The 14121-nt window shown below is 53.1% G+C and overlaps 1 protein-coding gene across 1 annotated transcript; it reads right to left on the reverse strand.

Moving 5' to 3' along the window:
- Positions 1-4276: 4276 nt before the first annotated feature.
- On the reverse strand, positions 4277-13629 carry LOC113622045 (keratin-associated protein 10-3-like). The gene is given in 5 exon segments (XM_027110166.1): positions 4277-4799; positions 12902-12968; positions 13127-13360; positions 13363-13581; positions 13584-13629. Coding segments are annotated over 5 exon segments (1089 nt in total).
- Between the last annotated feature and the right edge of the window lie 492 nt (positions 13630-14121).

Raw genomic sequence — 14121 nt, forward strand, 5'->3', positions numbered from 1 at the left:
CATCGTTGTCCCCTCTTCCCCTGCGTCCTCAATTCAATGGAAGAGAACTTGAAGCCCCTGGGTGCGGCTGGTGTGTGTTACCAAGTGTAATCCCGAGGGGAATTCTTCCATGCCCGCCGTCTCATCCTCCGCCATCAGCTGGTTACTGCCGGGATGGCCCGAGTGGGCGGTGACGGGCTCCATCAGTTTACTGGATTCCAACTGAGAAATATCGCTCAAACATGGGGAGGTTGGCGATCTCCCGATTCACTGACTGCGGGTTGCAGACATTTGCAGTGGCGGTCAACCAGGTGGGAGGCTGCTGCAACCCCTTTCCCAGGTTTTTACAGTCAGTTCATTGCACCGTCTAAAAGAGTCCCCAGAGCAGGAGGCAGGGCAGGAGATGGAAGATGTGATCAGCTTTTGGACAGACCGACACAGACCAGGTTTTGGACTCCATCAAGCTCTGCTGTGTATACACTGACTGCAGCCTGGGGCAGGGGTCTTTCCAGGTCCTTTCCACTTCCTTTGAAAAGTGGATATTTTCTCCTAGGAATCAGTCCAACAGAAATGCTTGCGCAGAGAGATGCGTGACGGTGTTTATGACCACATTGTAATAGCAACAACGGCCAAAAAAGGAGACTAGATGAAAGTGATTAATAGAGGAATGCCGTTATTTCTGCATATCTGTGTAATGAAATACTACTCAGGCATTAAGAAGAACGAGGTAGATCTATGTGTGTGGAGGTGGGCAGAAGCCCTTGATATTTTACCAAGAGGAGCAAATTGATTAAGTATAAGTACATTACAAAAAGGTGTGTGTGTCTGGATAGACATGTGTCTATTGTGAATGAATAATTTTGCCTTCCATATCAGTAAACAAAAGATGCTGTAGCCATCAAGCCATCACATTACAGCAGCTGGGATGGTGAGCCCTGAGGGAGCTCGGGATGGAGACCAACGGGTTGCCCACTGCCCACCCCTCAGCCAGGGAAGCCACCCGCAGCTGTGCACCCTGTGGGGGTTTGGGATGGAAAAAAACAGGAGACTGGTCCCAGAGAGCTGCAGTGCACATCAAAGGAATGATTTCAGTGAGCCCAGACTCTTGCATCTTCCCATACATAGAAAAGCGCTAAATTCCTTAACTTGAGATGTCTGATTTTCTTTAATTAACAGTAATCTTTTGATGTTCCAACTACCTGGTCTTTGCTGCAAAAAATCCTACATATCCTGGCTCCCCCCTCGCCTCCTCGGAGCTGTCGCTCAGCGTGGTCTGAGGTGCGGCGTCCCAGGCTTGAAGTATGCGGCATGTCCACCAAATAAAACATAATTCTCGACTTTCAAGTTGTGCATTTTTTCCAGTCAACTCTGTTAGACTGATGTAATATATATACTATGAGCATTTATACAAGTTTGAAATACTGAGCTGTAAACAGTGGTTAACTGATACCTATTCTATTCAATTTATTCTGATTGTCTTAAAAAAAGACATTTAAAGCTCTGGTTTTTTCAGATCAGAATCCAAACAGGGCTCACACAGAACACGTGGGTGTTGCTTCTCTTAAGTCCCTTCTGATTGACAGCAATTCCTACAGCGTGTGTTTGTTAAAGAAACTCAGTTATTTGTCCTGAAGAGTTTTCCACATTCTGGATTAGGTTGTTTGTGTCTTTAGATGTTCTTTAAAATAATCCTCCGTCTCCTGTATTTCTTGTAGAATGGGAGACCTGTGGGTAGGCTGAAATGCAGGTTCAACTCCTTTGGCGAGGATACTTCACAGGAGTTGTGTGCTTCCAAGTGTATGACATCAAAAGGCAGATGATGTCTGGGTGCCTCGGTTTGGGGGCTGCTGTCATCCCCGGGATGGCTGCTGTCAGTCTGTTCCCCGCCAGCCTTTCAGCTCGGTTTCAGCAGCCACTGAGAATCTGGGCTTCGATCTATCATGTCACTGGGCATTGCAAGATGGCGGTTATCTAAGTTTATCACCCCTTCTACATTTATAACCTGGAATTCTTCTATAAAGAACTTTCCTTCCACACCTATTTGGTTACCCTAAAATACTCTTTTTCCAGGAAAGTCCAGATACATGATGTATTCTGTCCTTTTAATCAATTTTCAGAATAATTTTTGGTGTCCTAGTAACCTCTATAGGTCTCTAATTATATACATACATGCTTATAAACGTATATATATACTCATATATTTTTATGTATATATTTATATGCATAAAATCTTGTGTATTTTATGCACTTAAGTATTTTTATATAATTGGTGTGTTTCACTCTACAGCAGGAGTTATTCTTTTGGAGGATGAAATTACTCCTTCTTCAGTGCACGTCAGTGGGGGCCCCTCCAGGTTGGCTCCTGTGTCCTGTTGTATAATCTCAGTCGGCTTGGAGAGCTTCCTTGCTTGGGGGCTCAAGGTGTCCCAGACTCGTTAAGCTCATTTCCTGCCCCAGTAGCCTACCTTTCTTTCAGGGAGCACCTGGTCCTTTTTAGTGGGAAATGATATTTAGCAACCGCATGCGAGATCCTGGGGCACTCATTGCTACAGGGCTGCCATTGCTTCCAGGTCCTTTGCTGCAGACAGAGGTGCCCAGATGTTAGGTTTATTAGGGAGCTCTCTCAGGATCAACATCTGTGGAGGGGAGGGTCTTTTGGAGCTGTCCTGAGCTGGGGCGCCAGCCCAGGTCTTTGTTATTCTGGACCAGTTATTAGATGTGAGTTTCCCTGAAAAGGCAGTCTGACCATGGTCAAGACTATCGCCTTCAGCTGAAGCAACTCCCAGAAAGTGATAAGCGATATGGAACAAATGCCTTCTAATTTTTCTAATTCTCTCTTCAGCTGTGTCTAATATTTTGTTTAACTGAGTTTTTAATTTCCATGACTTGACCTTTTATTTCTAGAAGTTCTATTTGTTTCTCCTGAAGTCTGTTTCTTTCTTCTATTTTAATAGACTATCACTCTGCTTTCATAATTCTCTCTTTTATTTCTTTAAATAAAAGTAAATAATTAAAACTAAATGTGTTTCCTCTTATGGTCACCATGCTGTACATTGCATCCCCAGGACTTATATGTTTTATAACTGGACGTTCTTACCTTTTGATCCCCTTTACCCATTTTGCCCACCCGTCTCCCCACCTCTGACAATCACCAATCTCTTCTCTGTATCTATGAGTTTTGTTTTTGCCTTAGATTCCACACAGAAGAGAGATCATACAGTATTTGTCTTTCTTTGTCTCACTTAGTTCACTACTCATAGTTATTCTAAACTTTCACTCTGACAGCTCCAACATCTGGGTCATTTTCAGTCTAGTTGTGTTGATTGCTTTGTCTGTTGACAATGGATTGATTTTTCCCAGCTTTTTTGTATATCTATTAGTTTTGTTGAATAACAGATATGTGTTAATTTAAATGGACATAAACAATGTTTCCTTCTGGGAATGGGTATGTCTCGTCTCTTCTTCTGTCAGGTCATCAGTGTGAGGGGAGGTTTGAATCTACTTGCTTTGACCTTGGATTGGGTTTTATTATTATTTGAGGACCTTCAGGGTACCAGCAACTTCAGATTCCTTGTGGGGACCTGTGCCTCCTGCTTAGGATAAGCGTTGGGGAGCAGAGTGATTTCACTCTGTCCTGTATTTTCAGCTGTCCTACATGCCTGGCACACAGAAGGGACCTCTGCACGCATCTGCCCTTCCCTGGTGGAGAACGACGCTGCTCAGGCATCTGTGCTGGCCAGGCTGGAGCCAGGGGGCAGGGAAGGGTCTCTGGTCCCGGCCCAGGGTCAGCCTTGGCAGGCCCTGCGTGCCTGGGGCTTGGGGATGAGACTTTCTCGGACTTCTGCCTCTTCTCCCTGGGATGGCCGGACCCCCTTTTGTGTGTGTGGTGGGTTTGTGTGAATGTTTCCAGCCCTCCCTGTATAGACATCCTTTAGGCACCAGGTGGGACCCTGCACCCAGGCCTGTTTCCTGTGCCCCACTCGGGGGTGGGGGAAATCCTTCCCCATCCACAATGTGAGTCTCGAGTGGTGGACGTGAGGACACACCTTCCCCCACCCTCCACCCACCAAGGACCTTCAGCTGAGCCATCGGGAAGACGGCTCTTTGAGGAGGGTCTTCCGTGCTTGTGATTTGGATATACTTTCAGGAAGGAAGCTTCAAAAATATGTGAAGCTAAAACAGGGGGACAGGCTGCATTGAGAGAGCACGGTTTATTTGGCTCACGTGGGGCGTGGTTTCCTGCTGGAGACAGAGGAGGACCCTGGGGACCAGGGCTTCCCAGGGGGCATGCGCCAGCTCACAGAAGGGCCCAGATCATCCTGCCTCCTCCTCGCCCGAGTTCAGAGGGTTGGCCGAGCGTGCCTGTCGTCTGCCACGTGCAGAACCTGGAGGCCCACCGAGGACTCGTGCCGGGAGGGGTACAGGTGCGACCCCGTCTGCGCTGGGAGCAGCTGGGAGGAGCCGCGTGATCGGAGGCCGGAAGGGATGCTACGGGGGCGGGTCTGCAGAGCAGGGTGGGGCGGGAGGGCTGGCGGCGCACAGGGGAACGGCAGGAGGAGGCCACGCTCACAGGCTTGTAGCTCACGGGTACACATACGGCAGGTTTGCGGCTCACGGGTACGTGTACAACTGGCTTGCAGCTCACGGGCATGCCGGTCGCCTGGCAGGGGCTGGACGTGCAGCAGGACGGCTGGCAGGAGCTGGGCACGCGGCAGGCAGCCTGGCAGCCCGAGGGGCAGCTGGTGTGGCACACGGTGGCGTGGGGCTGGGCTGGTGTCGGGAGGAGGGTGGTGATGTCTGCAGGCTGCCGCCCCGGGGGCCTTTATACCCGGGCTGTGGGCGTCCTAGTGACACAGAAGCACAGCTGTTGACTTCCTCGTGGCTGCTGTCATCGTGCTTCCCCAGCATCTTATTATCCTGGGACGCGCTTCCCTGTGCTGTTCTCCACCATAAATTAGTTTGGCTTTGAGGCCAGTTCCTCCTTCTGCAAACAGGATGTTCTGGTTTGCCTTCCCGCGGGGTTCGTGGTGTTTCTCCAGGCCATCTCTGTGCACAGAGCACCCCAGGATCCACTCAGAGTGCAGTACCCTTTTACTCCTTTTTATCTCATGCCGTCAATGAAGACTTTGAGGCCGTCATGTATTTTGAGTTTTTATTTCACACAGGAAAACATTGAAGCGGGAGTCTGCAAACTGCCGTCTGCGAGACAAGTCTGTCCTGCTGCTTGCGTGTGAATGAAGTTCTCTGGGGCACAGACACGTCCGTGCGTTTACTGTGTCTAAGGCTGCTTCTCCCCGACAGCGCTGAGTCGTTGTGAGTGAGACGGTATGGCTGCAAAGCCTCTGCCCTTTACAGAAAGTTTGCCAGCTCTGCCTTACGCCATCGCACAAGAGCTGATCTGTTCATGCAACAGATTATGCTCTGGGCAGGCAACAGAGACGTCCGGCCTCACGAGCTTTCCAGGGCGGTGAATAAATGGGAAATGAATGCATGGAATCATTCCGGGGGGCGCTGAGGCCTGGACAGGAAAGCAGGTTCAGCAGACAGAGAGAAGTGGGTGCTGGTGGGTGGTCTGGGGGCCTCGGGGAGGCGGTGATGCTGAACCGGCACTGGGTGCAGTAAAGGGTCAGGGACGGTGCTCCAGGCTGTGGCAGTCAAGGGGCTGTGAGGACCCTGCTGCAGAAACCAGCGTGTTCCAGGAGCAGCATGAGGTGCTAGGGAACGGGTGCAGAGGGACTGGCTCAGATCATGGATGGAAGACGAAAGATTCGGTGAGTTGAAGACACATCAGTAGAAAGAATCCAATCTGAAGAAGAGGCACAAAGAGTTAAGAAAAATGAAGAGGGCCTGTGAGACCATATCAGAAAGGCTAACACGCAAGGAATTTCAACCCAAGAAGGAGAAGAGAATGACATTGAAGCCTAAGAATATTTTGAGGAAATACTGGACAGAATCCCCAAATCTGATTTTAAAATATTCCAGTTTACAGATCCAAGAATCTCAGACCACCCCTAAGGTCCCAGAACCGTTAGGCACAATGGAAAGACCATGGATTCCAGAGTGAGGCTGGGCAGCCTCAATGCCTGCTTCTCTGTTTGCAGCGGTGAGAACGTGCACACGTCCTGGGATCCTTCCAGATCTTCCTGATTGAACATCTGTGCAGAGCCTGCCCTTGAATGGTGGCAGGATTGATAATTGATCAGTTACGAGAGAGTCCACGTAAAATGCTTAGCTCAGCTCGGGCACAAAGCTGGAACCCCGCCGTTACGATTATGGCCATAACGTGGGCACAGCCCCCAGTGAGGCGCCCGACCCTGAGGGAGAACCTTCTGGATCACTGAGTTTCCAAATCGCAAGGGGGGACGCTGGTGCGGTGAGTGTGACTCTGCTTCTGTGGACAAAGGACAGGGTGTTTACCTGGGGAGGGCCTTGAAAATCATGAAGTGGGGCCCCTGTCCCCAACTGACGGCCTTTCCCCATCCAACCCAGGCTCCGATTCCAGAAATCACAGGGCCACTGGGTCACCGTCAGCCTCCAGCTGAGAAGGAGCTTCCTGAACTGAGTCACTGCCACTGGAAACCCCAGGAAGAGACCCGAGTGGGGGACGAGGAGGAAAGACAACAGGCCGCCACGAGGAAGACACCCGGGTGCCTCGTGGCCAGGACGCCACAGCCCGGGTATGAAGGCTGCCCCAGGGAAGGAGCCTCCGGACCAGCCCTATCCTCTGCCCTGACCGCACCCAGCCCCACGCCACCGTGTGCCATGCCAGCTGCTCTGAGGGCTGCCAGCTGGCCTCCTGTGTGCCCAGCGTCTGCCATCCTTCTTGCCATGTGCCTGTGAGCCACGAGCCTGCTGTGTGTGTGCCTGTGAGCTGCAAGCCCGTTGTGTGTGTGGCCCCCTCCTGCCCTGCCCTGGGTGCCCGAGCGTGGGAAGGCGGCCTCTCGGCCGAGGGGCAAGCTCCCAGCGCTCAGCCCGAGGGACCCCACTCCGTCCCCCGAACTTACGAGATCAGTCCTCACCCTGCTCTGCGTGGATTGAGGGCAAGTCACTTACTTCCTGAACTGACCCCTTTTAGGTGAAAAGCTCTTCTGCTCAGCAGCTGATACGTGGCGCCCCGCGTCCCCCCACCCCGAGTCTAAATGGAAACGAGATGTTCCACTGGCAAGCAGGGCTCCTCTGCCTCCTGATGGGTGGGAAAGAGCCTCGAGGGGACCTTCCGTGGTCCCCCAGAGATGCCCACGGCCCGACCCCAAGACTGTGATGCGTCCCCTCACACGGCAAAGAGATTTTGCCGACGGGAGTAAAGTAAGGGTCTTGCGATGGGGGATGGTCCTGAGTCATCCGGGGGGGACTTGGGAGAGGGGCCGGGGAGACTCGGCCACAGAAGGGGAGGCCGCGGGAAGAGGGAAGCCAGACGCTAGGCCACGAGCTGAGGACGCGGTGCCTCCGGCTGAAAGACACGAGGATCACACTCTGCCCGGAGCCTGCGGCGAGAAGCTGGCAGCCCACATCGTGACTGTGGCCCGTGAGACTCACTCCGGATTTGGCGTCCACAGCTGTGGGGTGACACTGTGTGTTGTCTCAGCCACGTGTCCCTGGCGCTTGTTAGGGCAGCCGCAGGACAGTCCAGCTTCTTGACAGCACAGCCTCGGACTTCCACCCTCCCTCCGCGGTCCTGCCAGCTGCACCATCAGGGCCGTGGGCAGAGGTGGGGGGATGAAGGGAAGGAGGGGAGCCAGCTCCCCTCGCCCTGCTGTGCGGCCTTGGAGCCATTCTTCCTCGGGGGCCCTTCCTGCTGGGCGATAGGACCCTCAGCCCCCAGCGGGGGAGGAAGCCCCTCCAGCGGGTCCTTGCCCTTCTCTGGCGCTCGCTGTAGCTGATGATGTCTCTGCCCAGGTCTGTCCCGCTCCAGGCTCTCTCCCCTGGCCTGAGCCGGCCCTGTCCTCTCTCCCACGTGTGGGGACTCTCAGGCCACCCTGCCCCTGAGCGTCCAGCGCAGATTCTGGGCACCTTGGCAGCGGGCAGTGGTGGGCCTCCCTGCAGGGGACTCTGCCACGCTCCTGGTGACCCCCTGGGAGCCCCTCCTTTGCCTGCAGAGGACAGTCCCTCCTCCTCAGGAGGGTGAGGGGACACGGCACATCTTTCTCCAGGGATGGCTCTTGACCCCGGCAGGCGCAGGCCTGGACCCGTGACACATAGACCCCCTCCTGGCTTCTCCACCCTGTCTAGGGGGCTGGAGTTGGGGAGGGGCTGGGGTAATGTCCAGGGATGCAAAGTACACAGACTGGGTACTGTCTTTTTTTATTGTTTTTTCTTTCATAATTTAAATTTTGCTGGTTGTTTTGAGGCTCAGCACACAAACATTTCAATTTGTAGACAATTCTTAACGTATGTACCAAAAATCTAAAACATCATGTCGTTGTGATTCTTTTCTGAACAGTTATTCCAGTGACTTTCCAGCTTGAAATCGGGAGGCAATGTTCCTTGACGGGATATCAAGTACCAATAGCTTCAAATATTGATATGCTGTGACATCGCAAGTCCCACTATTTCACAATTTTTTATTTTTTTATTTTTGTTAGTTTCTGCTTTATAACAAAGTGAATCAGTTATACATATACACATGTTCCCATATCTCTTCCCTCTTGCGTCTCCCTCCCACCCTCCCTATCCCACCCCTCCACGGGGTCACAAAGCACCGAGCTGATCTCCCTGTGCTATGCGGCTGTTTCCCACTAGCTATCTACCTTACGTTTGGTCCACTAATTCACAGTTTAATATCACATACACTACATACTCAAATTGTCAATCATTCACAGCACATTAACAAAGTTACTAGAAGAACTGGACTGCCACGACCAAAGATGTTACAGAGTGCACAAAACTCTGCCCAGGAGAGCCAAGATCAAGGGATGAGTGGTTTGCTTTAGGAAACAACTCTACCAGAAACAACGTGAGAAGAGAGGTAATTTAAAGTGTTCAAGACATTTAATGCGCAACTGACTCCAAACTGCCACGTAGCATGCTTTGTATTATAGGATATAAAAGCTACCCCCCATCTGTGGAATGTTAAGCTGACACCCAAGACAGTCAAAGCCTCCCATATTCAATACCCCACTATTTTCTCATTGTACCAAAAAATAAACAGCAAGTGGTTTCACCCCTTAAAAAAAGACATTCACCTTCCTTCCGCGCCGACAGTGCTCTCTCAGACATGGTGAGCATTTCTAAAACCCACCGGCCCCACAAAGAGACACAGCACGAGGGCAAGGATTCTCTGTGTGCCCAGGGACAGCGGCGTCCTGACAGAAGCAGAGTGGCTATGGTGGGCAGACCGAGCCGATTTTCCGGAAAAAGGCTGAAACTACAAAGAAGATTGTGCTGAGGCTTGAATGCGTTGAGCCCAACTGCAGATAAGAGAATGCTGGCTCTTAAGAGGTGCAGGCATTCTGAACTGGGAAGAGATAAGAAGAGAAAGGGCCAAGGGATCCAGTTCTCAGCTTCATATTTTGTTTTATTATGAAGACAATAAAAACTTGAGACTGTTTACTTCATTTAGCTTCAATTTTTTTTTTTTTTTTTTTTTGCAGTACGTGGGCCTCTCACTGTTGTGGCCTCTCCCGTTGCGGAGCACAGGCTCCGGACGTGCAGGCTCAGCGGCCATGGCTCACGGGCCCAGCCGCTCCGAGGCATGTGGGATCTTCCTGGACTGGGGCACGAACCCGCGTCTCCTGCATCGGCAGGCAGACTCTCAACCACTGCGCCACCAGGGAAGCCCTCAACTGGTTTTTTTGGAAGGGCAATAAACTAGTGCCATCCATACAATTCTCCTTGGGAAACTAAAAAAAAAAAAGCATTTACTCTTAAAAAAAGTGGGATGAGGTAGGATTCCCTCCTTTTTAAGAAATGTTTCTAGAGCTACTAAAAAACTTGCACTTACAAAATAGTTGATAAAAATATTCCTCTGGATTGTACAAGAAGGGAGACAGGGACCACTGATAGGACGGGGTGTGTGTGATATTAACCAGACTCGGCTTCTTTCTCTCCTCCTTCATCAGAGGGCAGGCTGTCCTCGTTTTTAGTTTCTCCGTTTTCTGCAGGTAAGTCTCCTTTAGTCTCTTGGTTAGCCACTTCAGCCTGCTTTCCTTTTGCTCCCCTTTTCCCTTTTGTTTGCACTTTTTTTGGCTGAAGATATGTTCTTTCCAGCCACTTTTTTGACTTTGTTTCACTTTTGCAGGAGGCGTTTTAGCTGACAACCCCGCCGATCTCCTCTTGGGCTCCTGCTTCACCACTGCCTCAGGGGAGCTGACCTTCCTCGTGGGCATCATGGCTGCAGGGCCAGCGCATGCCGGGTGCCTGCGGGCTGTGGTGCAGGGGGAGCCTCTGCAAAGCTGGGCTGCCTGGCCGCTGCCAGGGTACTGTCTTAAACAGCACACATGTATGGTCTCCCGGTGTGGAGGCCAGAATTGGAGATCAGGGTGTGGGCAGGGCTGGTCCCTGCCCAGGGCAGCGAGGGAGAATCCATTCCCTCTTCCGGCTCCTGGCGTTTGTTTGCTGGCGTCTCTGGGGTTCCTCAGCTCGTACAGGCATCACCCCGATCTCTGCCTTCACCCTCACAACATCTTCCCTCTGCTCTCGCCTCTGTGTCCAGAGTTTCCTTTTTTTTTTTTTGATAAAGACACCTCCATATGTCTTTGGATTAGGGCGTACCCCACTGGCCTCATTTTAATATGATCACATCTGTAAGGACATCGTTTCCAACTAAGGTCACATTCAGAGGTATTGGGAGTTAGGACTTCAACATATCTTTGTGGGGGGACACAGTTCAACCCACCAGAGGGGCAGCTCAAAGCTGCAAGACGAGTCCAGCCCCTCCTTCATGCACCCGCGTGGCCGCGCCGCCATTCCCCTTGTCCTGTGACATCTGACCTCTTGTTCCTGAGGAACCAGGAGAGTCCAATTTGAGAATCCCGCCTCACTTGACACCTGACGAGCTCACTGTGCACAGAGGCCCCGCTCGTGTCTGGAATCACGGCAATTATGGGAGGAAGGCGCAGGCCTGCATGTGGGATGGCCCAGAAAGTGCCGGCTCAGCCTCCGTGGTGTGAACGCGGGCCCCTCAGGAGCAAGGACACTGGGGCCATCCCGGGGAGGGCGTTGAGGGGATGCCCAGAGAAGGCACCATCCCCAAGAAGCTCTTGCCACAGTAGGGTGCCGGCGGGGAGCTTTTTGGGAACGAAGAAATAGTCCAAGGAGTACCTTCAGGGCATCCTTCCTGTTGGAAGGCCCATATCTAGAAACTTCCAACACTGTGATGTCACATGATCATGAGGGTGTGAAGTGCAGAAGGAATTCTTAGAGTACCCACTACTCCAGCACTTTCTCACCAGGCTTGCTTTCAAACCAAACCTCCCTGCCAGGCCTGTTTATTTTCACCTGTATCCAAGCCAGGCCATTTTATGTCACCTCCTGGCCTTTCCGACACCCTCCCGGACACCCCCAGGCTGTCCACCAGGCAGGGGAGAAGGGCTTCGCGGGTTGCTCTTGTTTCATGGGATGCCTTTGAGGGTGGTGACTGTCCGTGTCTCACTCACATGGATGACAGATGTGTCACGGTGACGGAGGAGCTCTCCTGAGACCTGGAGGCTCTCAGAGGATTTAGAATTGTCGTTTTGTTACAAACATGTTCTAAACAAGCTCTCCAAGTAGAGACCTGGATGTCTCTAACCGAGTCTCTCCTTGCGGGCCTGCGCTGTGGCCTGACCGGCATGGACACCCACAGCGCCAGCAGTCAGCCTGTTTTCTGCTTGGTGTCACTTGGTGCACATGTGGCCACGTGTCCTGTCCCGTCAGGAACCCCGAAGACGCCCTGCTCATCCTTCTGATGGACGATTTAGTGTCCCTGTGGGTTGTGGGTTCTGGTTTCCACGTGTGTCAACATCCCTGTACTTCACTTTTCTTGGGTTGGGGTGAAGTGGAACCTTCTCTATGTCTTTTAACTCTTTGTGCTATGCAGAGTCCATCAGGGCCTTTGTCCATTGTCCATAAGGAGATGGTTATATTTTCTTAAAACTTGAATGAACAGGTAAAGGGTACAGGTCTTGAATAAACTGGGGCAAGAGATTTAAGAGCTGAGGCAGGTTGCAATCTGGCCATTTCCTGTTTAAAGATCCTCTTCGGGTTTTGCTCTGTCCCCTCTTCCCTGGATGGAGCTGAGCTGGGGTGGGGGCGGAGCCCCCTGGGAGGTGCCTTCAATTCCTGGTCCCTCCTGCCTGGTCTCCACTGTTCTGCTCCTACGGACCCCATCAGCCTGCTCGTGACTGGGGGATAAGTAGGGTGCCGGATGCTGACATCATCAGTCTGACCGCTGCCCATTTGACTCTAGAGCTAGTGGTTCACTGAGACTGCAGGCTCATCCTCCCTGCTGTCTTGAGGGTTTGTTCACAAGGTGTCTTTTTTGCTCTCTGCCTTCTCACTCAGGCCTTGAAATCTTGAGTAGAACGAGTGATGTCTGAACCGACCCTGCACTGCCCTTGGGGCCCACAGGAACTCAGTGGGGCCCCAGTATGCAGGCAGGCCTCCTCTGGGTGGGCACCTCCCTCCAACGGTGCTAGTCCTGGACTCTCAGATCCCGACCCAACAGGGTTTCTGCAGCTCCCCACGTACCTTTAACCTGCACAGGCAGGGGGATGGGCATGGGAGGAGCCCAGGGCCCGCTCAGGGTCTGAACCTTCTGCCCCCACGCCCGTCTCCCTTGCCGGCTTTGGGGAGGGTGGGCCCTGGGGTAGGAAGGGACACAGAGCATGCAGATGACACCCGCTTTCAGATCCTGAGGTCTTTCAGCTGCTTGAACTCGGATTTGAGACTATGTCTTTGAGGAGGACACAGTGTTTTATTGATGATAGCAGCTAACCTTTGTCACATGGGATTCAAGCTGCCCACCCGCAGAGGAGGCGCCCAGGGCCCGCAGTCCACCCTGGTCGAGGGGTCTGTGGGATGGACGGCAGGTTCAAATCCCTCTGGGCAACCACTGAGTGTCAAGCGATGGGAAGAGGGGAGGTCCTGGTGCCAGCAGAGGGGTAGGGGCTCCCGAGAGACAGCAGCTTGTGGGGGGCAGACGATCCAGCCGGTCAGCAGCAGGACGTACTCGAGGCGGGGACGCAGCCAGCGGGGCAGCAGGTGGGGCGGCAGAGCGGGGACACGGAGGAGGAGGGTCTGCGGCAGGACGAGGGGCAGGGGGTGGGCCGGCAGCACGAGGGGGCTGAGCAGGGGGCGGCCTCACAGCACACGGGCTCGCAGCACGCAGGTGTGCAGCAGACAGGTGTGCAGCAGACGGGCACACGGCAGGCCTGCTGGCAGGGGGAGCAGGTGCGGCAGGGGGCTGGCAGCTAGACTGCTGGCGGCACGAGGCCGTGCAGGGGCTGGTGCAGGCTGGTTGGCAGCAGGGTCTGGACACACAGCTCACTGGGGCGCAGACAAGGGTCAGGCAGGGGGCCGGGGCACAGCCGCTGGGGGCGCGGCAGAGGGGATCGCAGCAGCTCTCTGGGCAGTCGTCCACCTGCCAGCAGGAGCCGGTGCAGGAACCGGGCAGGCAGAGCCGCTGCCATAGCTCTGGGCGCTGGAGCACACGGACAGGGTGGACGCGGCCATGGTGGGGCAGGGGGGCTGAAGGAGGGTGTGAGTGTGTGTGAGGTGCTGGGGATATCTGCTTTTATCCCCCCCACCCCAGGGTGTGCGCGTGGCCCCAGCAGAAGGCTCCCATGCCTGCCCTTCCTTGTTGATGTTTGGAGCTGTTGCACGAGCCCCTCATCAGGGCTGCTGCGTTTTCTACAATCAGTTTCTACTCAGTAAACTTGTGAGTATGTTGCAAGAATCTGTTTTCTCATCTGTTCTTTGGCTCCAGAAAGCTTGTAGGGAGTATACGACGCAAATTTCTGCTGAGTGGCTGTCTCCATTCTTAAGTCACATCCAGGTATGGGCTGGGCGTGAGATAAACTCCCAGCCACTGGCAGCCCCTCCCTCACACCAGCTGTGCCAGTGTGAGAACACAACAGGGAAAGATGCCCAGCACTACTGCAGCCCAAACTGTAAAGCACCTAAGAGGAATGTTAGGAAATTAAGTTGTGAACGAAATAGTAAACT

This window comes from Aethalodelphis obliquidens, unplaced genomic scaffold (assembly GCF_003676395.1).
Source record: "Aethalodelphis obliquidens isolate GAN/ISIS:26980383/991018 unplaced genomic scaffold, ASM367639v1 scaffold1, whole genome shotgun sequence".
Taxonomy (NCBI): Eukaryota; Metazoa; Chordata; class Mammalia; order Artiodactyla; family Delphinidae; genus Aethalodelphis; species Aethalodelphis obliquidens.